The following is a 26,858-nucleotide window of genomic DNA, read 5'->3' as shown; positions in this document are numbered from 1 at the left end:
GTGAAAACCAAAATAAAACAGGAAGTTTCTGTTAGATTAAGATATGTTCTGGACAGACTTAGACGCTGTGGAGGTGACAAGTAGTCTTGATAATGTTTCTTTCTTTTCTTTATTAGAGAAAACTGTGATATTATATTAGTGTTCTCCAGGGAACATCCTCTCTTTTCTAAGAAATTGGTATTAGGATGCTCTCATACAGGATTAACATGTAGTGAGATGACAAAAGCAATGTCCCAACATACAAAACATACATTTGTAGCAGGTTTTCAGTATAGTGAGTTCACACTGGTATCGACAGAATAAAATATACTCTACAAAAGTCAGTATGCATTCTAACATATGCTTTAATTTTTTTTTTTTATCCATTTTTTTTATTGAGAAAGGCACAATATTAACATTACAGATCACAGATTTAGCCATTTCTTTTTCTTTTTTTTCAGCCCCCCTATCCCTTAACACACATACAAAACTAAAACCAAACAGTGTATACCCCCCCCCGGATCTCTCCCCCCAAAAACAAAAGATTAAAGACGATCACGCTGCACCCTTTTATTTAAAGTGTACAGTACCAGTCAAAAGTTTGGACACGCTTTCCTATTGAGAAAGCGTGTCCAAACTTTTGACTGGTACTGTATGTTTCATCCCATGCCCCAGGTAGTTTTAATGCTGGTGCCATGTATTCAGGCCACGGACCACTCCATATAAACAATTTCAAGAAGTGAGTTGAACCATTGCTGCCAGGTTAAGGTATGTTGCGGCTGCCATCTCAAAGCCAACATCTTCTTAGCTACCGTTAGACCAGCCCATAAGATGAGATCAAACAACTGGAGTCTACGCACGTATTCCTGCTGCTAACAGGTGTTTAACTAAAAATAACCTTTAACTTTACAAAAAAAATTACCTGGATGATCGGAAGTACTTCCGCACTGTGAGGCCCATAAAGCAAGCACACTAGAGTCCTAGAAAATACAAACACTCCAGCAATAGTTGAAAGTCATTTTATTGAACAGAAGAAATAACTCAAAATGAGTGTGTTAAACTGTGGTTCTTCATGTTAAAGCATTGAAGCTCATCATTAATAAAGTGCACTTTCAGTTTACAACTAGATGGAGACTCTGGATTCCTCTCCTCCCTCCGTCACACAGACCCCAGCTCTCCTAGGTAGAACACTATCACAGTAAGGTATATCAGACCAAGTGCAACGACTGAGCGTTTCAGTGAGGGCGAGTGCATAAGTGTTGATGGAAGATCAGCGCGTTAAGAGTCTCTTTTCTCTCACGCAGGTCTAAAATGTGTCAGACCATTCCTGCTACCGTTTTCTATCCTGGCTCAGTTTAACCCAGAAAAAACCCCCAATAATATGACAAATGGTGACAAATCTGATTGAATATGTAATTGAGTGATTGTAAAATAGCACAGTATTTCCTTAACAGGGTTTCATTTTATGGTCAGCGTTAAGTTAAAATCTTTGCCATGAGTGTCTTTACATTTTAAAGATCTTCACTTTAAAAAAATATTTTCCTATTTCCAGAAGTGTTTCTCTACATAATATGTACAGCTGTATCTTTACAAAGAAAATAATGCTCTGTTAAAGACTGTTGCATGGTCGGTATCGACTCCAGTTTGGCACGTATTCCTCGTGACTTCACCCAGTAACAGACTAAATGGAAGAGACGGCAGAAACAAGTGCATTCAAAACTCAGAGTTTCACTATTTTCACTTTAAATTCTGCCTTTCCTGAATAGACACAAAGCTAGCAAATGAATCCTATTCCTACCTCTTATTTATAATGAGATGAATTTGAAATGGTAATTCTGCTGATGTGCAGCAAATAGGAATGGCATTCACATGAAAACAAGTAGTTTGATGTCACACTATTCCACAGGGCATGGCCACAGACCCTGGGGAATGAGCCAAAGAGAAAAACATCTACAGTACAAGGGATATCGTATGAATCAACATCGAGGCTTAAATGGGACTCCTATGGGATTTCGAATTCCAATGTGCTACATATGTCACACACAATTTACAGCATCAAAGTCAGAGACAAACCAAGAGAAAACTACTAAGCTGTAGTTCAGGATGGGAATGAAAAGAGAAAGAAAAGACAATGCTGGGTAAGGTTAAAAAAAAAAATGGAGGAAAGAACGCTGTAGCTAAGCTAACATCCTAGCATATATTACAACCACACAAACACAGCACTGGGAAAGAATTCAGCCAATAAGAAACACATCTACTACTAACATTTAAATGTACTTTATATTAGTGTCACTGGGAACTCCCACACTGGATACCTTCACCTCTTATTGCACGATTTTCACTATTTTATGTCAATCGAATGATTGGGCAGTTCAGGGTTGGGTCTCACTTGCATCACGTTAACATGTCTTATCTTATGATTTAACATGCAAACTTTTAACAATTAAAAATATAACTGATAACAATTATTTGCAGCCGTCCTATTAAAGCTGGGGCAGGCGGTTTTCTGGAAATGAAAAAAAAAAAAAAATAATAAAAAAAAAAAATGTTTTTAAAGTGCAGCCCTCCTCCTTCAGCCTGGCTGTCCTAAGCCCCTCCCACCAGATGAGCACAGGTATATGCACATTCATACAGTAACCTGTGCCAGTCAAGGGGGTAAGCTTCTCTCCATAACGTGTAGCTCCTATGGCGCCATTTTGTTGCTATTAAGCCATCACTCCCCGTTAGCATTCCATTGACTGCCATTCATTTTGACGTCACTTTGACAGTGAATAACTTTACATCTGAAGCGTTTAAAGACTCTATTTGTCCGTTGTTTATTTCTAAAGAAACACGACAATGTATAAAAGGCACCATTACCTTGTACCTCACGTTATGGCTCCGTAGCAGACGTTTTTATAAAAATAGGCTAAAGATTGTGTCATCACCAAGTGACTTACTGTCTCATAGTAGAGGAATTACCATATAGTACAGGAGAAGCTCTCAGGCAGTTTGGACTTACATTAGCTGTTTAAGTTTAATTACTTATGTTTACTAAGCATTTTAGTGATCAATAATTAGCCTGTGCCTATGTTATCTCCTTACATATACCTACGCTCTCCGTCTCTGCTAGATTGGGAATGATTGAGATTTCTCTTGGCACAGCTACCAGAAGACTTCCAACTTTCAGACAGGTTGCTCACGTCACATCTACGTCGTCTCTCTCAGTTGGAGGCTGCTCAGTAACGCTCAGCCGTCACCGGAAAAGTGCTTCTAATAGACTTCACTGGTCTCTGTAGAAAACAACGGCGTCACTTTGTCCACTTATTTAACGGTCTATGGTGCCAGTACTAGTCATTCATTTCAATCATCCCCATGGTGATTGTGATCCTGATGCCGTTATATAGCGGCAATCCTATGAGAATAACTGCCCTGTTTTCTTTGCAAACTTGTGGGCCTGTAAAGCCCTTTGAGATGACACACTGAGATTCGAGGCTCTAGCTAACTACATGAATATGAACTTCAGTTAGCCACAGCCATGAGCTTTTACAGTAAGCAGAAGGCTAAACTATTAGCAACATTTTCTCACCATCTCCGAAATGCTTTGACAATATTTACGTGTGTTTTATTGTGTTTGTCAGACTCTTATAGACTTTTTTTGGAGAAGTTTACCGTCATTTTTTTTGGGTTGCTTTGCAGTGAAGGCAGTTGTTGCCAATGCTGGAAAAGCAACTTTTTCTGCAGGATCTTCCGCTATCGATACAGGCTTTCACCATCTGAAGAGACGTACACATGCATCTGCATGCGTAGAACTCACTCAACTCTCTCTAAAATGACCTGTGATCGGCCAAAGTCTTTCGTCACAGGCTAGGCTTTTCTAAAGCCTGAAAACAAAGCCAATAGTAGGTGCAGAAGTCTAGTTTTCTATCAGACCACTTGAATTGCAATATGTTAAGACTATTATAGAATGTTTGCCCAATGACGTAAAACTAAACTGCCTACTCCAGCTTTAAGTTGTGTATTACATACACTGTGTCCTTCACACAGAGCTTAGACAACAGAGTCTTAACATACAAAGCTCTCAAAAGAGCCATATTACACATTAACCTTCATTATCTACCAGGCTACACTCCAAATAACAGAAATAAATATGTTAAGTACAATAAATATGGGTTTTCTATCTGAATGAAAACTTAATAAAGACTCAGCTGATTTGAATGGAGATCCATCTGACAGAGAAAACAGGATTTCCTTTCGTGTGTAGTGTTGGAGCGTGTGGCTCAGTTGGATTAAGTGTTGATCATAACTGATTGTCTGACACGAGTTAAAGCACACACAGCGGCTCACAGAGTGGTTCTCTATGGGACAAAACAACCTCTGTACTGTCAACAGTTTCAGCTGAAGTTTAGGTTGTGCTTTTTAGCTTGTGAGTGCTCTCTAAATAGTGTTCAGATATTGCTTCTAAACCATTGAAAATGCATGAAATCTATCTATTATACAGTGTTTGTCTCCAACTTGATTCACTTCTCATGCATCTGCCAGGGACAGGAACATATCAAAGGACTGAACAGTGATGGGGAAAATAGCCCTAATGAAAGGAACTAAGCAGGGGTGACGCATCACGGAAGAAGACCTTATATACATATAAATTATTTGAACAATTTCTGACAACAGTCGGTGTTGCACCAGACCCTTCAACCCAACCTTGTATCTGGTAGAGAATCACCTCTGCAGGATCCTCCCACCAGTGTACACCTAAGCGTGTGAGACTCCATGTGAACATAGACTCCTTTTTGTTTTTGTCATGCCGCTGAGCATTTTTTTGCTTTCGTTTTTTAAAGTGCAGTCCAGATGCAGGTGACTAAAAGGCAAGAAGCAAGTTACACAGAGAGAGAGAGATGAAGCACAGGTAAAGCAAGAGATTGGGGATGGGACAGAGGATTGGCACGAGGTCGGACTTGGAGGATGGGAACAGGATGGGATGGAGATGGCAGGAGTCTGGGTCCGTTAGGCTGAAGGTAAAAAAAAAAAAAAAGAAGAAAAAAAAAGGTCTCATCCTATTTTAGTCTTCTCCTGTGTCCCTGATCCAGCTCCAGTCACTCCCTGGACTGGTAGAAGAGGATGTATCCTGACTCAGAGTTCTTGGAGATGTCTGAGGTAAGCCCGTAAAACTCCTCGATGGCCTGGGCGTCAATTTTCTGCACAACACAAGCAAGATGCTGCTTACCGATGGTCAAGAACAACAGTGAATGTAAATGTACAGCAAAACAGATGAGTCAAGTGACGCACCTCCACAATGTCATCATCAAACAGCAGCCAGAAGCCGTGACTCTTCACGATGGTGATGTAATGGCCTCTGTTTGGGCCGCTGATGAAACAGAGGCAAACAGTGAGTCTCTGATGTAAATATGCTGCATTTCAAAAACTCCCACACTGTACTACATCTGTCTCAGCTTCCTGCAGGAGCTGCTGAATTCATGTGTGCAACAGAAATGCAGAACACACAAATATTCGTCGTCATTATATTAGGATTTCAAAAATGGGTCAATGTTAAAGATTCACAACATTTGCATTTTTTAAATATCATTTATCATTATTTTATAATAAATAATGGAGCAGCTAATCATCTTTAGGTCTAAAGATGAAATTCTCGTGATGTCACATTTATGTTAAAGGTATTCTTCAGGTATTCAGGTAATTCTGAGCAGTAATGCAGAAACTCTGTCTTTGAAGAAAAGAAGAGAACTATGCCGCACATACTCATAATTGAGTATGAGCCAAGGTCCTCAACACTCATGCTGCTGTTTTTCAAGGAATAGTTCGACATTTTGGGAGACATGCTTGCTCGCTTTCTTGCCTAAAGTCTTGTTCTCACAGTGAGAATATTTCAAATGAACGTGCTCATATTTTTCATTGCCACGTGTCTCGTATTTCATGGAAAAATCCTCACACTTGGAAGACATTGGCTTCCAAACTAGTTGTGATTCCCGTTCATACACATCTTTAACTCATATTTATGGTAAGCACAAAGAGACTTCCACCCTTCAGCAGATGAATGTGAAAACAGCTTGTTAGTGTCAAACTCTATACATCATCATTCTGCACAGTGAAGCTCAAACATCCAACAATGATTGAAACATGAGGACTTCACCGTGCAGACACGAGAGTGGTATCGATCTTCTCATCTAACTCTCGGCAAAAAAGGGCGCATTCACAAAATGCACAACTATTGTCCTAATATTATATAGAATAAAGTGATGGGATACAGCAAGAATCAATGAGCCCTATTTTATAGTCGCAGGACCACCAGCTAAAACCTGTTTCTTATGGAGCTCAACTAATGTGAAGTCGGATCACTGAGTCTGCAGAATCTTAAAAAGGAGAATTCCGGTCGATTTCAACCCGTAGCTCTGTCGTTTGTGAATTTGGAGTGCTGTCAGTAGCGAGAAAAACGAAAACAATCGGTGCTCCCTACACCGTGTTATCCTCCTGCTAGAGTTAGCAGACGACAGACTTAAACAGGGCAAGTTTTAACCCTTGTGTTGTCCTCCGGGTCCCAGTGACCCGGAGGACAACACAAGGGTTCTGTACTTCCGTTTACTTTGTTGAGAACTGCTCTCTAAACCCCGTCTCTTGTAAAGTAAGTAAAGTGTATTTCTAGAGCACATTTAAACACAGTTCAAGCTGACCAAAATGCTGTACAAAAAAATATATGTTTTGGAATATTGGATTGTATGAGTTCGGCAATCGACTAGTGTGGACTTCACCAGAAACCAGGAAATAAACAGAGGTGTGGATTAACACAACATTTATGCATTTCTGTCACAGCTATTGCAGTCAAATTCGCTGTGTTCCCTCGGTAGGAATAACTGCACAAGGGTACATGTTTAGAGGCTAAAAACAAGTTTAAAACTTGCCCTGTTTAAGCCTGTTGGCTGCAAAATCTAGCAGGATAACATGGTGTAGGCAGCACCGATTGTTTTCGTTTTTCTCGCTAGTAACAGCACTCAAAATTTCCAAACAACAGAGCTACGGGTTGAAATCGACCGGAATTCTCTTTTAAGGGGATTAAAAGTCTTGAAACCTGACACTACGATACATCTTTACATACGTAGTTGGTGTCAAGTGCGAGTGCACTACGACTCATATTAAGGTCTTTTATTTTGGACTGGTATTTAGCATACCGTACCTGCCACAGTGAACCACCACCGCTACTAGATCGTACATGCGATCCAGGTTGACTGCATCCCCGGATGTGTTGAACAGACGGAGTTCTAGGGGGAACACCACTCGATAGGACAGCTTGGTGTAGCGGTGCAGCTGCTCCATGTACTTAAACCTCTTCAGGTGTAGTGCCAGGATCATAGGAAGCTTCTTGACGCGCATCCTGCAGAGAAGCATACGTGCTCAGAAACATGTGCGGTGACACATGACAGTGGTGTTGCGCTCAGTGCTTTACTGACCGTTTCTGTGCTTCCTGCTTGCTGCAGCATGCCTCACAGTAGTATTTGTATTCACTGCACAACGTCTCTGTGTTACTGAAGTCCCTAGAGGGGAGAGCACGGCACAGGAGGGCTTGGTTATTCAATCTCAGTCAGACCAAAGGGAATAGGACTGTCGGCCTTTGAACTGTGACTGAACGTGTAATAAATCAAGTCTACCTGAGGCAGTGTGTTATTGACGTGTTCTGCTCCACATCCACAGAAAGATCCAGAAAATCTTCATCTTTGCTGCTTACCTGCCAAAGAGAAAGAGAGAGAGAGAGAGACCATAACGTAACTAAACTGGGGTTTTTCTTTGACTGAGCCAGTGAGGATAGGCCTGCTGTGCTGTGACATAACGCCCTGCCTGCCCACACCTATACACACACAGACGGTCTTTGAAATGCTGATTGTACTGAGTAGCTTTTGTCTCTGTGCACTGCAGCGGCGTGGTGTCGGCAGGGGTTGTTCAGGGCAACCCCTCCCACTCCTCGCCCTCGAAATTGTGAGGACAAAAGCCTCCGCCAGCCTTGACGTACAGTGGGTGGCCGGAAGCCCACCGGGTGCGTTCAGCGCATATTCTTTGTTGTCTTGTTGCATCTCTGCAAAAGGCTAATCCCTTTTCCAGACTTATTCAGGACAGATCTGTTTTCCAGGGTGACACCGCCGGGGACAGATAACATTAAATATACTACTCTCTAAGAAACACTCAACAGGCGAATAAAGCAGAGCCACACACACACCGTTTCACAGTTGAGGCAGCGTGTCTCATTGGTCAGTGTGCCTTGGAAGATATCGTGAACCCACGTGGGCTCTGTCTTGTTCTCCGTCTCGGTCTCCGTGGTGATGGCGGTGCCGTTGTTCTTGAGGCGGCCGTTCTGCTTTTCCTGCTTCTTCTCCTCTTGCAGGATGTCGGCCACCGTGTTCAGCAGGTAGTTGAGGAATTCGTGGGCATCCTGTTGCATGTAGTTGTCGAACAGATCTGGAGTAAGACGCAGAGATAAAGTAAGGGGAGAGAATTCATAGAGGGGAAATGATATGGATGTCCCAGGCAAGTGTTTTGGCCACTGATCTTGATTCCAGCCATTTCATAATGATTAACTGAATCAAATATTAGTAATTTTGTACATAGTAATTCTGCACACTTAGCCTAAGGCAGGCCTATATTAAAATCACTCAAAGCTATTTTTTTTGTTAGACAGCTGAATGGCTTTGTGTCGAGTAATATATGGCCTGAATCACAGCTTCCCTTTAAAGAGAAAGTTTGGCATTATGGGAAATACGCTTATTCGCTTAATTCTGACGGAGAGTTAGATGAGAAGATCGATACTACTCTCATGTCTGTCTGTTTAATATAAGGCTACAGCCAGCAGCCTGTTAGCTTAGCAAAAAGACTAGAAAGAGGCACAGACAGTTTGCCTGGCTCTGTCCAAAGGGAACAAAATGTACATAGTAGCACCTTTAACACATTACAGTATATCTCGCTTGGATCAGTAACTTCCTGGAGTCTTTGCTGGTTGTAAGTAACAGTCCGACACTTTAAAGTGCTCGTATTATGCTTTTTCCTTTTCCTTTATTGTGTTATATATCTTTTTTGTGCATGTTCTAGGTTTACAGAAGTGAAAAAGCCCAAAGTCCCCCCCCCCAAAGGGACTTACCCTCTCCAACAGAAAACACTGTTCACAAACTGCTCCAAACAGCTCTATTGTAGTCCAGCCTTTACTTCAGAGACAAACGTGGTCACTTTGGAACACACGTTATAATGCTCGCCTAGCTGCTAGCATGGCACGCCCTCATACTCTGCTTCTGACTGGCTAGTAGTCCTTACCTAGCTACTGTCAGGGCACGCCCTCATACTCTGCTTCTGACTGGCTAGTAGTCCTTACCTAGGTACTGTCAGGGCACGCCCTCATACTCTGCTTCTGACTGGCTAGTAGTCCTTACCTAGGTACTGTCAGGGCACGCCCTCATACTCTGCTTCTGACTGGCTAGTAGTCCTTACCTAGCTACTGAGCATGTGTGACTCCCAACAAAGATGGGACAAAAGTGCGATGTCTCACTCTGTAGCTAAAACAGAGACCTGAACAAAGGGTGAAAAGAGGAGCTGCAGCAATGTGCAGTACAACAAATATATGGTGGTTTTTGAAAATTAAACCATGTAAACCTATTCTAATATAACCTCTAAATACTATTATGAACCTGAAAATTAGCATAATATAAGCACTTTAAGACATATTTTGCTGATTTAAAACCTCCAGCACTGTGTCATGGCAATGTGGGCAGTGTGTTTAGATGAATGGTGTTGGCTTCCCCTTCTTGAAACCAGTGCACAAAGCTCCGGAGGTCTGTTGAAATCCACCGGATGATGCGAAACGCGTCCGAGATCCGGCGGATGACGGCAGACCTCCACTGCCCGGAGCGCCAAAGAAGGGAACACCGCCCACACAAAGATGACTCAGAGCTGGTTAAAAATCGGCAAAGTATTGCTTTAACCCACCGTACAATGCCCAATTGTCGTCCTTTGTTTCCTTGATTTTACATGTTGGTTTTTGTACCCAGTACATAAGCCAGATACAAGGTGTTATTTACTTGGCCGATTTTGTTACCTTCAGACAGAGCTAGGCTAGCTCTTGGCCTAGTTTCTAGTCTTTGGCCTAAGCTAACTTTAATGATTTCCTAATTTCTGTCTTGAGAGACATCTACAGTACTACAGATCATGTAAATAAAATCAGAAGGCTACACCGATTATACCAACATCCATACACACGTGTATGTGAAAGTTAAAAAATCTGAAAAGTGAGGAGTGGGAGGTGGGGGGAAAGAGAGCAGAAAAAAAGACAAAAATGTCCAGAGAGGAGGCAGCTGACCAAAGCTGGATCCCAACAGAGATTGCATTGTTCAGTCACATAAAGAGCTTCGTCAATATGGACAGCAGAGAACAGACAGTCTCTGTCAGTTCCACTCTCTGAATGACCTTAGCTCCAACATGCACCTGCCCTTCACCTCCAACATTCAGACTACATTAAAGCTAGCACTGCTACTCACACGCAATACAAAACCACAAATCTCCACTCTGCGATTGTTTAGGAACATGTCTGTGGAGAAAACAAGAATACCAAATAGAAAAGGCTACTTTGGAAGGCATGTAAAGTTACGGAGACTAGGGCTGCAACTTACGATTATTTTCACTGTCGATAAATTAATTTATTGACAATGAAAATAATCATTTTACCAAACAGGTCTATAAAATGTCAGAAAATCGTGTAAAATGTTAATCAGTGTTTTCCAAAGCCCAAGATGACGTCCTCAAATGTCTTGTTTGTCAAGATATTCAGTTTACTGTCATAAAGGAGTGGAAATAACTAAAAACATTTTAGAAGCTGGAATTAGAGAATGTTTTACTTCTTTTTTTATATAAAAAATGACTTAAGGCGCTGACACACCAACCCAATTATCGGCCGTTGGACAGTCTGGCGAGGTCGGTGACTCGAGTCTGTTCGGTGTGTTCCGTGCCGTCGTCAGTCGGACTCAAATGACCCATCTGATTGAGTGCTAACCCGGAAACGGGGAGCGGAATGAGGAAAATCTTGATGCAAATCTTTTAAACTGACCCTTGTCGATCTGAAATGACAGATTCAGCAACTGCACGGCCTATTTCTCTCTTAAAATGTTTTCAGAAACACGTTTCGGTGAACTATTTTAGTACAATATGAGATCGTATTCTGAACAAGCCGCCATGACTGTCTGGCTTTAAATTTCCAGAGAAACCAGACCCACGTGACGCGTTCGTCCAATCAGCTGCCGGTTTTCATTTTTGGGTGACTATACAGATTAGCGCCGCCTGCTGTTATGGAGACGTATTACGTCTCGTCGCTTTGGTGTGTTCCGAGGCACTTTTTTGACAAACTCGGGGACACTGATCAGTCCAACTGCCTTTTCTGCCGAGGGTCGGCCGTCTGGTCAGTGTGTCTGCAGCTTTAGACCGATTAAATTGATTATCAAAATAGTTGGCGATTAATTGACAGTTGACAACCAATTAGTGTGTGTATATATATATATATAAGATTCATCTTCACAGCTCTAGCGAGGACATTTGGATTTGAGCTCCCTTTAGCATGCTCACTGTCCAACACCAAACCAACCAAAATACCTAGTTCATGGGACACAATTTGAGTTGTAATACCAAGAAAAGCACAGGTGAACTAGTAAGTAATTAGCTACATGCACACATCATTAGTGGCATTATTTACACCTGTGCTTTACCTGCTGTGAAAACTGTCCATTGTAGTGATTTTCTAGGTGTTATATCAAGTAAGTATCCTCTTTTAAAACCCAACTTAAAGCAAACTTTTATCTTAACTGATAATGTCAGGATTGCTTTAATGATCATATTATCTATGACATATTGGATTTGTTTTATCTTGTTTAACTGAAAAGCACTGGAACTCATGTTAGTTTTTTTTCCTGATTGCTAACAAGCATCGGGCAACACTAAAAACACGTTTTCAAAACTCTTCGTACAGTCTGCATCACCAACATGCATCCCATTATATTTGTTCATGGATTTTGGTGAATGTGGTCACTGAATGCATTTTGTGTGAAATCAATGACAAATGATTCAGTTTGTTCCAGATTAATCCATATCCACGACATTCCACTTCCGGGATTGCTCTGTTGCCGCCAGAAATCCCGCCGGATCTCACTGTTTTCGGCCGGATATCCGTCACCTTCCTCTGACTTTGTGTTGGCGTTCTAACCTCCGGTGGATTTCTGAGGACTATGGTTAACTGCTCCTCAGATCTCTGCAGGGTAAATCCAGACAGCTAGCTAGACTATCTGTCCAATCTGAGTTTTCTGTTGCACGACTAAAACTACTTTTGAACGTACACATGTTCCACCAAAACAAGTTCCTTCCAGAGGCTATTTTGCAGAGGCACCGTGGCTCACGATTGTGATTGGTTTAAAAAAATGCCAATAGCCAGAGCATGTTTCTCTCCCATCCCGGAGTGCTGTGTGGACTAGCCAGACCCTCCTCCGCAGCGCTGTGGAGGAAGGTCTGGCAATGCGAGACTAGGTCCACATAGACTTCTGTTTCGCTGACTGTATGAAGAGTTTTGATAATGTGACTTCAGTTTGGACCAACGCGTCTTTTACTGAACCAGGATTGGGCTCTCACCGTTCTCTTTCCGTAGGCGGGAGATGAACTTCTTGGGCGGGATGACGCCCACTTTCTTCTTCTGTGTGGCAATGGAGTGGAAGAGGTCAGCCAGGCATGTGAGCAGGTTCTCCTTCTTCTTCTGTTGGGCTTTGTAAGCCAGCACATTCTCCCGGAAAGGCCGGCAGAAGTAGAGAGCCTGGAGCACCGAGTTACAGTAGCATGTGTTTCCAAACTGAGGAAGGGAGGGGCAGGGGCAAAGATGAGAACAGAAGAGGGGGTTTCAGTCCATTTATTAAAGAGATTATTTGTTAATAATAATAAAATAAAAATAGTTATGAGCTGGTGGAAAAATACAGATGTGATCAATTGTTTTTATCCATCTGGACAGAATCTGGGGTGTTGAGAAACGTGGGTGTTTATGTGAATGCCATATTAAGGAAACAAAACAGGCTGACACACAACACTCTCACCTTCAGTGCTAGCTATCCAGCAGAGGACATGACTCACCTGAGTCCCATGGCAGTTTGTTTTGAAAAATGACACCAGTGTTTTTTTGGCAGTACCTTTTGTTAACCCTTCTGTTGCCCTCAGGTCAAATTTGACCCGTTTTCAAAGTTTTTTTATATCAGAAATATGGCTTTCTTACAAACAAATTGCCCCAAAATAACTTGGATGTACCATGCTTCGCAGGTAAAATGAATGATTACTCTCATTGAATTGTTGTTTTAATTTCATAGCATTTGAAAATAAATAAATAAATATATATGTGTGTATGTTTAAATGGTTTTAAAACAGTATTTTGACTAAACCAGTCTGTGATTCACTCAGCATCCTCTGATCTTAACTATTAGTCGAAATAATTCATAATTTCAGCTTTTTTATAAACTCAAAAAATAGGTATAATGTCATTTAAATGAGGTTTATTGACCATGAATAAAAGAAATAAAAAAAAAAACGTTGAAAAGAGGAACAAAAATGTTTTAAAAAGCGCCAAAATCATCAAATAAAAGCGACAAAAACAACAGAAAAAGCACCAAAAAAAGTTCATTTTCAATTTTGTCCCCGGAAGGACGACAAGGTAACGGTTGACGGGAAGACAACACAAGGGTTCATGTATGAGAGGATTTAGTGATACTCACATTGACCAATCCAAAGTAGTGTTCATTGATTGGAAATTGCTCCGGGCCGATGTCTTTCTCCAGAGCAGAGGCATTGGTGCCCTAAAAAAACCAGAGACAAAATATGGGACATGAAGGATGTTTTTTTGTCATCATTAACATCATCTTATACAACACAGTTCACTCAGTTATTATGGGGAGTTACAAGGCTAAAATGAAAGCCTCATTTGTCTGGTCTGTAGCCAAATGAATATGGACATGTGTAGAAAAGGACTACTGAGAGTTTAAAGCTGTAGATAAGAGATAAAGCTAAATTAGAGGCCTCTCTTTCGTGCAGTAGAATTGATAAAACGATCCTTTCTGCCAAATGTCAATGCATCAATTTTCATTAGAATGACGTAGCTCGTCTTGAAGTCTTTTCTTGCCAGAAAAAACCCTCCTATCAAAGTTGAAAAAGGATACGGTCTAAATAGACTGTCTAAAGTCCGGAGTATTTTGCAACTGATTGCAGAGACGGACAACTTATCTCTTGTCAGAGCACAAAGCTTTTCCAAATGAACCACAGCTTTGTTGAGCGAACACAGAAGACAATTTAGTTTGGGGAAGGCTTCCACTTTCAATGACTGTCATTTCTCTCCCGTCAAAGCAGACACTGAATACCTCTTTGTCCAATTTACAGCTTCCAGTCTGAGCACAAGTCCAAGTACAGTACTGTACACTACATACAAACTGATTCTTTCCTTGTGGGAAGTCGTAGAATGCAAACATGGACCTTTATTACACAGACCTTTATTATACACAACTTGAGAGAAAATAGTGGGCAAATTCCTGAAAGTCCATAAATAGTGACACAAAACACTGAGTGTGAGAAAAATGAAATATCCATGCAACTGCTACTGACACCCGATGCCACATTTTGACTTCTGAGCTCCTCCTTATAAACAGCAGGCAGCGGCATCATTTATTTTAAAAAAAAAAAGACGTATCCTTGATTGTCTCAAAGAAAACAATGCAGGCTTTGAGTACAGAACTGTGATGGGTACACTGGCAGAGCAGAAGAATCACAACACCCACAGTCTTTGCTCACTTGCTTTGTATTATAAACATGTATTGTTGGAAACCTTGTCTGCCTCACCTTTAGTATAAAGTTTTTCATTATGTGCTTTTAAATGTCTGAAAGTCCTTACCAACATATTGCCAGTAATGCATGTAATGTATGAGTGTACTGTTGCCCTAAATATACCAAAAGAAGACTGAGAGAAAATCAATGGAACACTGTGACAAACTTTCCTCAGTCAAAACACCATCTGTCTGCAAGCACAAACTTAGTGCTATTGCTAAAGTCCGTCATGGCCACGCCACGTATTAAAGCATTTCTCTCTTTACTTTGCTCCTGACAACAGACATATAGCAGTTCATGAGCCTGCAGGCACATTTCAATCGAAAACTAACTAAATGAGTTACTGATGGTTTTGTTTTACACATTCGGAAGACTTTTGTCTGATGCAATGGAAAACAGTTTATTGCATTAAACGTCAGTTTGATTATGTGTCTAATGTCATTTTGTATACATTTGCCACATTGTCATATAACAACATTGATAGCAAAGCTAGAGTTGAAACAATTAATTCATATGTTGATCTTAAAAGGAACACGCCGACTTTCCCCCAGAGTTAGATAAGTCCATACATACCCTTCTCATCTCCGTGCGTGTTGTAACTCTGACTGACACCCCCACCGATAGCCGAGTTAGCACATTCTGCTACTTGGGCTGAGTGATTTGCTTGCAGCACCTGAGAAGCCCCATGGTGAGGAGCACAGAGTAGCAGTGCTTCGCCTTTCTGAGAATATAGTTCCCAGTATGTATACAGTTAGAAGATGGCTGTGTCTCATGTGACCTTGTTATTTGTACACGCTGTGACTATACAAATCACAACATGTAAATAGGAAAATGTTGGCGTTATTTTGTCACTTATTGGGAGCAGTAGGCTAGATGGAGCCGGTTACCTCCAGGATCTGTGCTAAGCTAGGCTAGCGGTGGGTGCGTCAGACAGAGTTACAACACGCACAGAGATGAGAAGGGTATGTATGGACTTATCATAGACAATGGACCAACAGATCCCGTTGCTCTGGATGGAGACCAGTGAAGGATATTAGAAGCACTTTTCGGTGATGGCTGAGCGTTACTGAGCAGCCTCCAACTGAGCTTGAAGACGTAGATGTGACGTGAGCAACCTGTCTGAAAGTTGGAAGTCTTCTGGTAGCTGTGCCAAGAGAAATCTCAATCATTCCCAATCTAGCAGAGACGGAGAGCGTAGGTATATGTAAGGCGATAACATAGGCACAGGCTAATTATTGCTAACCAAAATGCTAGTTAACATTAGTAATTAAACAGCTAATGTAAGTCCAAACTGCCTGAGAGCTTCTCCTGTACTATACGGTAATTCCTCTACTATGAGACAGAAAGTCACGTGGTGATGACACAATCGTTAGCCTATTTTTATAAAAACGTCTGCTACGGAGCCATAACGTGAGCTACAAGGTAATGGAGCCTTTTATACATTACAGTGTTTCTTTAGAAATAAACAATAGACAAATAGTCTTTAAAAGCTTCAGATGTAAAGTTATTCGCTGTCAAAGTGACGTCAAAATGAATGGCAGTCAATGGAATGCTAACGGGGAGTGATGGCTTGATAGCAACAAATGGCGCCATAGGAGCTACGCGTTGTGGAGAGAAGCTTACCCCCTTGGGACTTATCGAACTCTGGAGGATACGGTAAATAAGCTAAAGTCCCAATAAGTTGGCGTGTTCCTTTAAAAAGGAGAATATTTGGTGTCGTTTATGATCGTCTCTCTGGGTTGGTTGGGTAAAACAATCAATTTGAAGATGCCATCGGCTGTGGGAAACTAATGAGCATTTTCCAAGACAAAATGCCAAACATTTCCTGGTTCCAGCTTCTCAAATCTCAAGATTTGATGCTTTTCTTTGTCATTTATGATAGTAAAGTGAGTTTTACATAACTTTGGGCTGTGGTAAATTATAACGGGCATTGGATAAACAATACAATTAATCAAGACATAATAATGGAGAAATATCCAAACTGATGTGATTTCAACCATAATCACTCAGCCCCACTGCAAACCGAAGAAGCTTACTTATTGTACAACTGTTAGTACACCCTACCACCTAATGTTTACCCAATCTGAGTTCATTCAAACTTGACTCGTCTTTAGCAGTGCTGTCTATCTTCACCAATGTGTCTGTAAAACTCATACAAATGGATACAACTTGTTCTGCATGGGATGCAGTGTAATAACTCAGTGTATTGCAGACCAGCACTGCAGGCTTTTGACACATTAGTATCCAGTCTCAATAAAAGGGAAGGCTCCCAGCATTAGCACCACATCATGCAATCACAACAAGCTGCTTCATCCACCTGCCAATCATCAGTGACAGCCATAATAATTGTACATTGTGTTGTATCGCCGGAACGCACAATGTCACGCGATAAGGAAGGGGCAGTAAAGGTCTACGACATATTACTATGAAGGTTTAGGATGCAGCAGGTTTAGCCTGTCTGACCACCGACATCTGATAAAGTGGATAAGTAGTGACCCCCCACACACACACACACACACACACACACACACACACACACACACACACACACACACACACAGCAAGATAGCCTACTCACCATATTACAAATGGAGGCGATGTTTCTGACAGTCATTTAGTTCACAGTGTCCTTCTCGCCGCCATCTTTATAAAAAAAACATGATTTCAAAGCAAGGCGACGCTGAGAAATTAAGTTAATTCGCAGCCGCGGCTGGAGGCCAGACTGCAAACCTCAAGCGTCAGAAAGCAGGCAGAGAGACACGGAGCACCATGCAGCCAGCACGGAGCTGAGAGTCCCGCTGCACTCAGCGTCGACACGGCTTCATTCTTACACACATCTCAAAACCACTAAAGCGGGGAACCGTCAATGCATGAGGGGATAGTGGACAGACCAATTTGCAGGCAGCAGGTTGTTAGCAACGACCAGGAAACAGGCATGCTGTGTGAGGAAGCAAAGTAGCCCCGCCCACATGAGACAATCTCCAGAGCTGATTGGTTTATATTTAATGACTTTGATTGACAGGATTATGGAGCCATATAGAGACATGGATGAGCAAATTTAGGTGAACTGCAACCAATCAACAGCAAGTATTTGACGCAATGCTGTGAGGAAGTTGTAGTTCATATTTGGGACGAGTTTAAAGAGATTTTGTGGGCTCTATTGTACATACAGTCTATGTGTAAAACAATGTTGTAATGAAAGAATCCCTAACGATGCGCTGTAAAGCTATAAAGTAATCCTTTTACATTTATTGATTCATTTATTCTATACAATTGATTATTTTAAAGATAAACAGATTCATTTAGTACAGGGAATTTCCACAGTGTGGGATCAATGAAGTCTATTTTATCTATAAAATGTCAGAAAATACGTAAAAATACAGCTCACCTGGGTTTAGTGTGGTCTACAAATTGGCTGTTTTTGATTTGAGAATTTGGAATCAGCAGTATAAAGTAGTAAAGTATAAAGCAAATATAAAGCTTAAATAATGAATCGGCTATTAAAGTTGTCCACAGTTATTTTTCTATAAATTGTCAGCAGTAATGCACTGCCAAAACAACTATTAGTCGATTCAATGATTTTTCCATAAGAAAACAATTAGTTAATTCAATTAAAGAGCACTTGCATAAAGATAGGGGAGTCAAAGGACAGATTGATTAAAAAAGATTGATTAAAATGAATGCAGCAGAGGCAGAGATATTTCGACTTTTAGTCCCTATAGCTTTAAAACCTCTGGATCCTACACTTCCCATAATGCAACTCAGACCCTCCCTGCCTGATAAACACTCACTTTTAAACTCTTTGTTGTCAGTTTGTAATTCGGTTTGTAGTCTCTAAACCCAAATTGAGATAATATAATAATATTATATAACCCTGATGACATCATCAGGGTGACATCATCAGAAAGCTCCCTCCAAAGCTGATTACTTATTTTTTACTTACTCTAAAAATAAAAAAAATAAAAGAAATCTGTGGAGTGGCCCTTTAATCATGAGAGACAAACCTTCAACACACTCAACATAATGTTGGGCACATTCTTGACATAACTAACCATCAAACTAATCATTTGATTTGCAGGTTTTCTGCACCACCAATTAGCTGGCCATAAGGAAAAGGTAAGTGTCCCCTCCGTAGAGCTCTGCAGGGGTCCCGGGGCCCTCAGGACTCTTTCATTCATCACTCGCTTTGTTCGTGCTTTCACAACAATCTCTTGGCAATTATCTACTTAGCATTTGCATGTGAACAATAAGAAAGGAAAACAACAAATCATTATGATTAACTTCAAAAGGAGTGGGAAAGGAGAGGGGAATAAAAGTATTCACAGAAAAACAAGTAACAGAATAACAGGGCTGCCAGTTTGAGGCGTGGAGGATGGGAGAGTTTCATTGTTGATCAGACGTTTGATATGCGCGACAGGTTTATTGCGAAAAACTTGACATGCTTGTGATTGGCAGGGAAACAATTACATGTGGTGGTAGCTTGTTGGCTCCTAATACAACAGTTTCAGACTTACTTTCTATTTCATTCCAGTCTGTATTAAAGGGATTTTGGGGCACTGTGGATACAGCTGGCCTTTTCCTGACTCATACTGCTTTTACTGTCATTACGTGCTTACTGATGGAAATGTGGATATGGATAATGTGCTTACTGTAAAAACTAACATTTCATACACATTAATTCTCATCCAGCAACTAAAATAGGCATGAAAACAACTTCAGCTCTGGACATATGTTGAACTAGTCCCAGCCTTGTTGATGAGATAAAATCTGTTTTATCTTTATTTCAGGCTGTGCAGGTCAGCCTGTGTGTTGACACGGGGCTTCAGATGAAAAGAGAAGGTGGTTTATTTGGAGATATAATCTCTGTCATCCAGTATGTGGTTGCCTCTTCATGTTTGGATGGAGCTGACAGGACTTTTGTATCCACAGCATATTTTTTGTCAGCCAGCAGGTGAACCTCAGAGGACCTTCTCTGCCTGCTGGTGGAGATCAGAAGTGAGGGGGGAATGTGTGGATTTACACACACACACACACACACACACACACACACACACACACACATAGTGCGTCTCACTATCTTTGTGGGGACCCGTCATTGACATAATGCATTCCCTAGCCCCTTACCCTAACCTTAACCATCACCACTAAATGCCTAACCTTAACCCTTACCCTCACCCTAACCAGAACCTCATTCTAACCCTAATCCTAAAACTGAGTCTTAACCCTCAAACAGACCTTTAAACTTGTGGGGTCCAGCATTTTGGCCCCACAAAGCTAAAAAGCCAAAGCCAAAAAGTATACTGTATTCCCGGATTTTGGACCCCATAAATGTAGTTAAACAAGAACACACACACACACACACACACACACACACACACACACACACACACATAAATACTACTGAGTTCAGAAAATGTGGCTGGCTGCACTAATGGTCGTTCAGCTGCTACAAAGAGAGGCGATTGAATTATGCATCATTCCCGTTCCTCCAGTTTAGAAACATCAAGGTTAGGAACAGTCTACTTGTTCACTGTGTGTGGGATTGTGTTGTCAGGCAGTATTACATTATTTGAAGTGAAAAATGAATGCACCATTTAAACTTTTTACTTACTTTTTGTATTCACTTTAAACGTAAAGATGCTGACAGTTATACTAGTGATCTGACACTTTTGCCAGAGGTTCAGTTGATGTGAGTGTGACACCACATTATCATTTCATCTGCAGGTTGCGACTGTCTGTGAAGTTACTGGTTGCTTTTATAAAAAAATAAGCAAGTCCGTGTCTGTTTTCTGCAGGGCAATTCAAAGGGAGGGGCAGGTTCTGGAGTGTGTGTGTGCCTGACTTTTGAATTATATGTCTTTTGTGAATAGCAGGAAGAAGCCTTTGTCTAACTTATTATATAGTGAGGTTTCTTGGCACAAAAGTGTCATAGTTGGGCTGTGAGCTGAAAATATATGCAACGTCTTATGGTAGAAATATAAGAGCACTGTGGGGAAAATGTATTGAATTAAACACCGTCCAATCAGACGAGGGTCTCGTGTTAGAGTTACTATTCTGGTTAAGCAATATTCCTCACCCTGCACTCATGGGGCTCCCCGAACACTAAAATCTTATAAAATATACATAGCCTGTGTTATATCAGAGGAGCTAAGGAGAAGAAACAATAACAACTTGGCCAGAACAGAGAGAACATGAAAGTGAAGAGGGGGGAGTGAATGATTAGTTGCACACACAAGCCTTGGCACGCTTATTGGCTTTTGATACACACTGTTCCAAACAGATCTAGTTTACATATACCGTACCTCTGCTTTTGTAAACAGAGGAACAAGGCATGTTGGGTACTGGCACTCGGTGCTCTGTTGATGCGTAACAGACTCACCGATATATTGACATATTGGCATGCTGGGCAACTGTTTGCTGTGTCATTAGTGGCTGCAGGGAACACCAAATTAATATGAGGAAAGGTACATTACGTTTTGGATGCACCCAAATGTTCTAAATGACACAAGTAAACACTAACAAGCATGTTCGTGATGATTATTCTAGTTTTAGTTTTTTTTACAGATAAGTCAGTTAATTGCTTAGTGTGTAAAACGGTCATAAGATACAAAGCCTATCAAAAATATTCAACCCCCTTGGAAGTTTTCATCTTTCATTGTCTTACAACATACAACATTACTCATTTAATGTGGCGTTTTTGACACTGATCAACAGAAACTTATTCTCAAAGTAAAAACAGATCCCTACAAATGATATTAATTTTGTAATTGGGGCGACCTCTAGCTCACCCAGTAAGAGTGGGCGCCCCATGTAGGCTGAGTCCTCTGCAGCGGCCTGGGTTGGAATAAGACCTGCGGCCCTTTGCTGCGTGTCATCCCCCATCTCTCTCCCACCTTTCCTGTCTAATCATTTAATAATAATTTATACTCTTTATTGAACCCCAATGGGGAAATTACATTTACATGCACTAATGGAGAGATGTCAGAGTGAGTTGGGCTGTGATTGCTAAACAGGCACCCTGAGTGGTTCAGGGGAGTTCAGTGCCTTGCTCAAGGGCACCTTGGCAGTGCCCAGTCCACCTCCATATTTCAGTCCGTACGGGTCCAGTCTACCTCCATATTTCAGTCTGTACAGGTCTTGAACCAGTGACTCTCTGGTTCCCAACCCAACTCCCTACGGCCTGAGCTACTGCCACCCCCAAATCCACTGTCACTCTGAATAAAGAGAAAAAAACCCTCAAAATAATCTTAATTTTGTTTAAAATTAATATCATTTGTATGGATACAGAATAGAAAATACTTGCATGAATAAGTATCCCCCCTAAGTAAGTATTTTGTAGATGCATCTTTGGCAGCAACTACAGCCTTGAGTAGTTAGGTCTTCATCAGCTTTAATGTGTTGTAATCTTTCCACATTCTTCTCTGTAAAACTGCTCAAACTGCATGGGGATTGTGCAACCTGACAGCCTTTAAAACCCCTTTGATTCAATGTTGTATGACAATAAAACATGGAAACTTCCAAAAAAAAATTCATATGCACTGTAGTAAAATAATGCAAATGCTATTTACCAGAGCCAAGAGGGATGTTTTTTAAGTTCTTGTTTGTCCAACCAACAGTCAAAATCAGTTTACAATGATATAAAATAGAGAAACACAGAAAATCCTCACATTTGAGAAAGTGGAACCAGTTAATGTTTGACTTTTTAGCTCAATGAATTACTTAATCGATTATCAGAATTGTTAATGAATTCACATACTCTACTCAAGATGGTGCAGCAGATGGCTGCTTTGCTCTCTAGTGCTGTATGAAGGCTAAACCATAATGTATATATACTATTTTTTCACATACCGTCCATACTAGCTATATGTTTATGTCTGCTTATCTCTGTTAGCTTGCTGTCCTTGTTTTAGCTGTATGTCTTCTGTATGTGCCCAGTCTAATTCCTTGTGTCCAGATATACTTTGCAAGTAAAGCTGATTGTGATTCTAAAAAGTTCAAGTTTGTGTCAGAACTAAAAAAAAATCTAATATCACATTTCACAATTACAAAATCCTTAAAATACATACACATCCAGAAATGTTCATTCAGGACACGATCCTACGTAGTCCGCCCGAACCATCCAAAAAATACACCTGTTCTGCTCCACAACCACTTTCAGTCAGAGAGACAGCGACAGGGGCACAATGCCTGACATTGTTCTCATTACACAAAGCCGGGAGCAGAAGAGTTCACTGTGACCATCTAATACAGGCAGCCCTGTATCTGTATAAGTGCTTGTATAAATGTGTGCAATTCGGTGATTGCACGGCACGCAGTCATGTGTGTTATAAAACTGCTGTATAGCACCAAATGTACTGGGGTCACATATGATGTTTATGCAACGTTCACTTAACAATTTATCAAAACAGTCAGGTTTATGAGGAGGTCAGTGTCAGTGGATAATAGTGTCAGTCAGGCTATATAAAGCCTAGTTTTTATGATCATACTTAATTCACTCAAGGACAGTGACATTGTCACTTTGCTTTCAGGCCATAAGTGATTTTGAGTGCCCAACGAGTATCTGTAACAGGTTTTTTTTTTTATGTGGATAGTAAAAGGCAAATGAACAGTGGCTCTTAATTTAGAACTGAGAGAATCTAATAAAACATCAGAGTATCAGATCTTGTGCTACAGACCTATTAGCACAGGCCTAAAATGGGTAGTATATCAAAAATCTGTACATGCACACATGCTCATATACCATATCCCCTGCATATTTTCCTCATCTCTATAGCAGCTCCAGATTCCTGGGCTGCCCTTCTCCTTCTCTGGCGGCTCACTAGCATCTTGTCCTAATCACGGTTAATAACAATAGATCTCTTTGTATAACTGGATGTCTACAGTGAGCTGGGATGGCTGCAGAAAGCATTGGAGCTTGACCCACTTCCCAGTCCTGTGAACCACACTAATTCACTCTGCCAGGTGCTTGGGAGACAGAAGGTAGCTGCTGAGTGAACGCACAGAAGCCCTTATCTGCCTTTACACAGCACAGGCTAAACCTAAACAGGGTATAGTCATACTCATTACTCATTGAAACTCAACATCAAAGGTAATCAGAAATCGAAAATGAGGCATTTCCATCCAATTGTTTTTATGCACATCTTCATTTTGCTCATTAAAAAAACCTTGGTGGAAAAGCCACAGAGTTGAAATATCACAAAAAACATTTTACCTTTGGCTGAGGGGGAAAACTTCTTGTATCAATAAAAGCAAAATGTGACAAAGTACAATGGAAATAGACTTAGTGAATAAATCATGATGTAGCCAGCGTGAAGCATGCGACTTATTCGTCCACTGAAGCTTCTGATTCAGTGAAGAGACGTAAAGTAGGCCTACGGCAGATAACAACATCGGATGAGGAAACTGTTACGTTGCTCAAATTAATACATGAAACATATTTCGATCATGTTTTCCACATTGTTTTCGGTCATTTGAGGTTTGACTGGCGCTCTTTCAATTAGATCATCTGGTTGCACCCTCTTCTTGTACAATAATTGAATGGCACCCGACTGGAGAATTAGCGCCACCAACTGTTTATCTCAATGGAGCCAACTCCTGATATTTGCACAACAGTAGTGTATGGAAACACACATTATTACACCACCTATCTTAACCATAGACTGTACTTAACGCTAGCTTTAAGCTAGTTTAACATTTATTGAAAAAATTCCTGGTACAGGATATACAATCCTCTATTCCAGACTCAAGCAACACAAATCAAATATATATATTCACATTTTAACATATTGTTTTCATAAAACACATTCATTTCATGATTGAAATTTCCTAACAATTCATAAATAAGTTACATAAATGACTGACAAGCTTTATAATTATACATTACACCTTTTGACAGGCAAAATGCATCCAACCTATTCTTAAAAGAATTAATTGAAGGAGAACGCACTTCTTCTGGAAGTTTGTTCCATGATTTTACCGCAGAGAGTGTGAAAAAATTCTTTCTCTTTTCAGACAGACATGTGTCTCTTACCTATTGCTCCAACACTGATATAGGCTCAACTGTTACATCATATATTCCCTGTACAAGCTTATGAGGTGAGAGTCGGTAAACTTAATTTTCTCAATCTATCTTCATAAGACATATGTTTTATTCCTGGAATTAATTTAGTTGCTCTTCTCTGGACCCTTTCAATTTTTTCTATATATTTTAATTTATGGACACCAGGCTGAGCTAGCATATTCAAGATGGGATCTTACCTTATCTTTAAGGAGGGTGTTTGAATGGGGTCCAACTATAAACAAAGCTTGTTGCGTTCTGAACGATGTTAGCAAGCCGGCTAAGAAGACACAACATGTAAATACGACAACTTTGGAGTTTATGGGAGTTGCATTTCTCCTCTTTTGATAAAGTGTAGCTCAGCTGCCTCTCCACACATCCAGCCCTAGCGCCAAGCTAACACATACCAGAGTCTGTCAATTAAATGCAGAAAGACCAAACTGATATCAACCCTCTCACTTCCGGTACGACAACAAACAATCCAACCCCCAAATTGTCAAAGTAAAGGAGTGTTACAAAGTGTAACAAAGGACAGATGCTGTAGAGAGAGGAGGGAGGTTCATCGCAGTCGTCAATTCAATATATTTTTAATGCAATATTAGTGCACAGAGATCTTCTTTTCTACCAGGTATTGAGCTCCACTCTGACGCAGCTGCTGAGTGAAAATATTCCTTTGGAAAGAATCACCACGCTCACCTTGAATTTATTTTGTGAGTCAAACCAGTGGAATCTGCCACAGAAGAGGGGACTAGCTGCACTAAAAATATGCATGCAGGCCCTATCGAATTGAAGTTTATCAGTTTTCAGTTGTTTTTTTTTTGTCAGTGTGCAGCTATACTGACATTTCCCAAGTCCCCAAAAGTATAGCTGCAGAGTGAGCTCTCCGCATGCTGCTCTCCAGGGTAAAATCATTCTGTGGAGATGTCAGAGACGCGTTATTATGGATCCAACTGCAGTTCTGTGGTTGAGGTTGGGCATTGACCTCGAGCAGTTGAGGTTAGGAGTCTAGGATGTCCCTCACCTTCCACTTTGTTGGCATTCTAAACTCCTTCCCGAGGCTATTTTGCAGAGGCACCGTTATTGCGCCGGCACTTAGCGCTGCCCAAGACGATTATGATTGGTTTAAAGAAATACCAATAAACCAGAGCACATTTTTCTCCTATCCTGGAATGCTGTGTGGACTAGCCAGACCTTCCTCTGCAGCGCTGTGGAGGAAGGTCTGGCAATTGGTCAGGTGGATAGGACAAGAATGAACCTGAACAAATCGGGTTCCGTTACCTCCCGCGAGGATGGACGCCTGGCTAATCGTAGCTCACAAATGCTATTGAAGGCGCAGGTCTTGCCTTGAACTGCCATAATAACGCGTCAGCAACGGGAACTGGCAGCTGTAAAACCAGACGGTGAATCTGACGGAGGCAGCTGCCCAGAGGTAGAAAGGCCTCACCCAGTCATGCTCCAACGTTAGGCTCTTCTGCCTTCTGCTTAGAAGTGGTACATTTATAACTTATAGCACCTTAATACAAAATAGTCTCTAACTTTCGTTTTAAATCTGGTGTGGGCAAAAATATTGTTAGCGTAGTGTGAGCTATTTCATTGTGTAGCCTCTTAGCGAAATGCTCTGAGTAAATTTAAATTGGGCTTTTAGTGTGATGGGTAAAAATAGAATGAGTGAAGCTAGCGTTGCATATGCGCTGCCTTTTGTCAATATGGGAGTTAATAAAGTGTGTTGGCCGTCCTGGTTCACGCTGGTCACAGGTTTGCACTGGTTCAGACAGAGTCTCTGTGTTTTTTTTATTACCCTCAGCTACAGTAGTTAGCACGCATTAGCTTGAAGGGTTTTACTATTTATATTATGTGAACGTTGTTGTCAACCTGAACGTCCAGCAGAACCCCATTCAAAAATGTGGCAGTTTAATAAATCTTTTCTCAAAAATAGAATAGTAGAATAATCGTATTGAACAGCCAA

General features: G+C 41.0%; 1 protein-coding gene across 2 annotated transcripts; it reads right to left on the bottom strand.

Annotated features, from left to right (window-relative positions):
* Nucleotides 1-982: 982 nt before the first annotated feature.
* usp46 (ubiquitin specific peptidase 46) lies at nt 983-17,785 on the bottom strand. 2 transcript variants are annotated; one of them, XM_078259726.1, is made up of 9 exons: nt 17,414-17,785; nt 13,737-13,817; nt 12,616-12,829; nt 8,183-8,421; nt 7,620-7,696; nt 7,422-7,505; nt 7,148-7,345; nt 5,248-5,326; nt 983-5,156 (listed from the first exon to the last, which is right to left on the bottom strand). In XM_078259726.1, the coding sequence occupies exons 1-9, from the start codon at nt 17,447-17,449 to the stop codon at nt 5,055-5,057; spliced, it is 1,110 nt and encodes a 369-aa protein (XP_078115852.1). In that variant the 5' UTR covers nt 17,450-17,785; the 3' UTR covers nt 983-5,054. The 2 variants fall into 2 exon arrangements, with proteins under 2 accessions (XP_078115852.1, XP_078115853.1); XM_078259727.1 differs by lacking the exons at nt 12,616-12,829; nt 13,737-13,817; nt 17,414-17,785 and adding an exon at nt 10,485-10,532.
* Nucleotides 17,786-26,858: the final 9,073 nt, after the last annotated feature.

This window comes from Sander vitreus, chromosome 9 (genome assembly GCF_031162955.1).
Source record: "Sander vitreus isolate 19-12246 chromosome 9, sanVit1, whole genome shotgun sequence".
NCBI classification, from domain to species: Eukaryota; Metazoa; Chordata; class Actinopteri; order Perciformes; family Percidae; genus Sander; species Sander vitreus.
This window is presented reverse-complemented; position numbering and strand designations above follow the sequence as displayed.

Bases quoted from the DNA above. Each gene is read 5' to 3' on its own strand.
- usp46 (XM_078259726.1), bottom strand. From the start codon at position 17,449: ATGACTGTCAGAAACATCGCCTCCATTTGTAATATG. The intron at 12,830-13,736 runs GTGAGTATCACT...TCCCTTCCTCAG, and splicing joins ACTACTTTGGATTGGTCAAT to TTTGGAAACACATGCTACTG. The intron at 5,157-5,247 runs GTGCGTCACTTG...TGTGTTGTGCAG, and splicing joins TTGATGATGACATTGTGGAG to AAAATTGACGCCCAGGCCAT.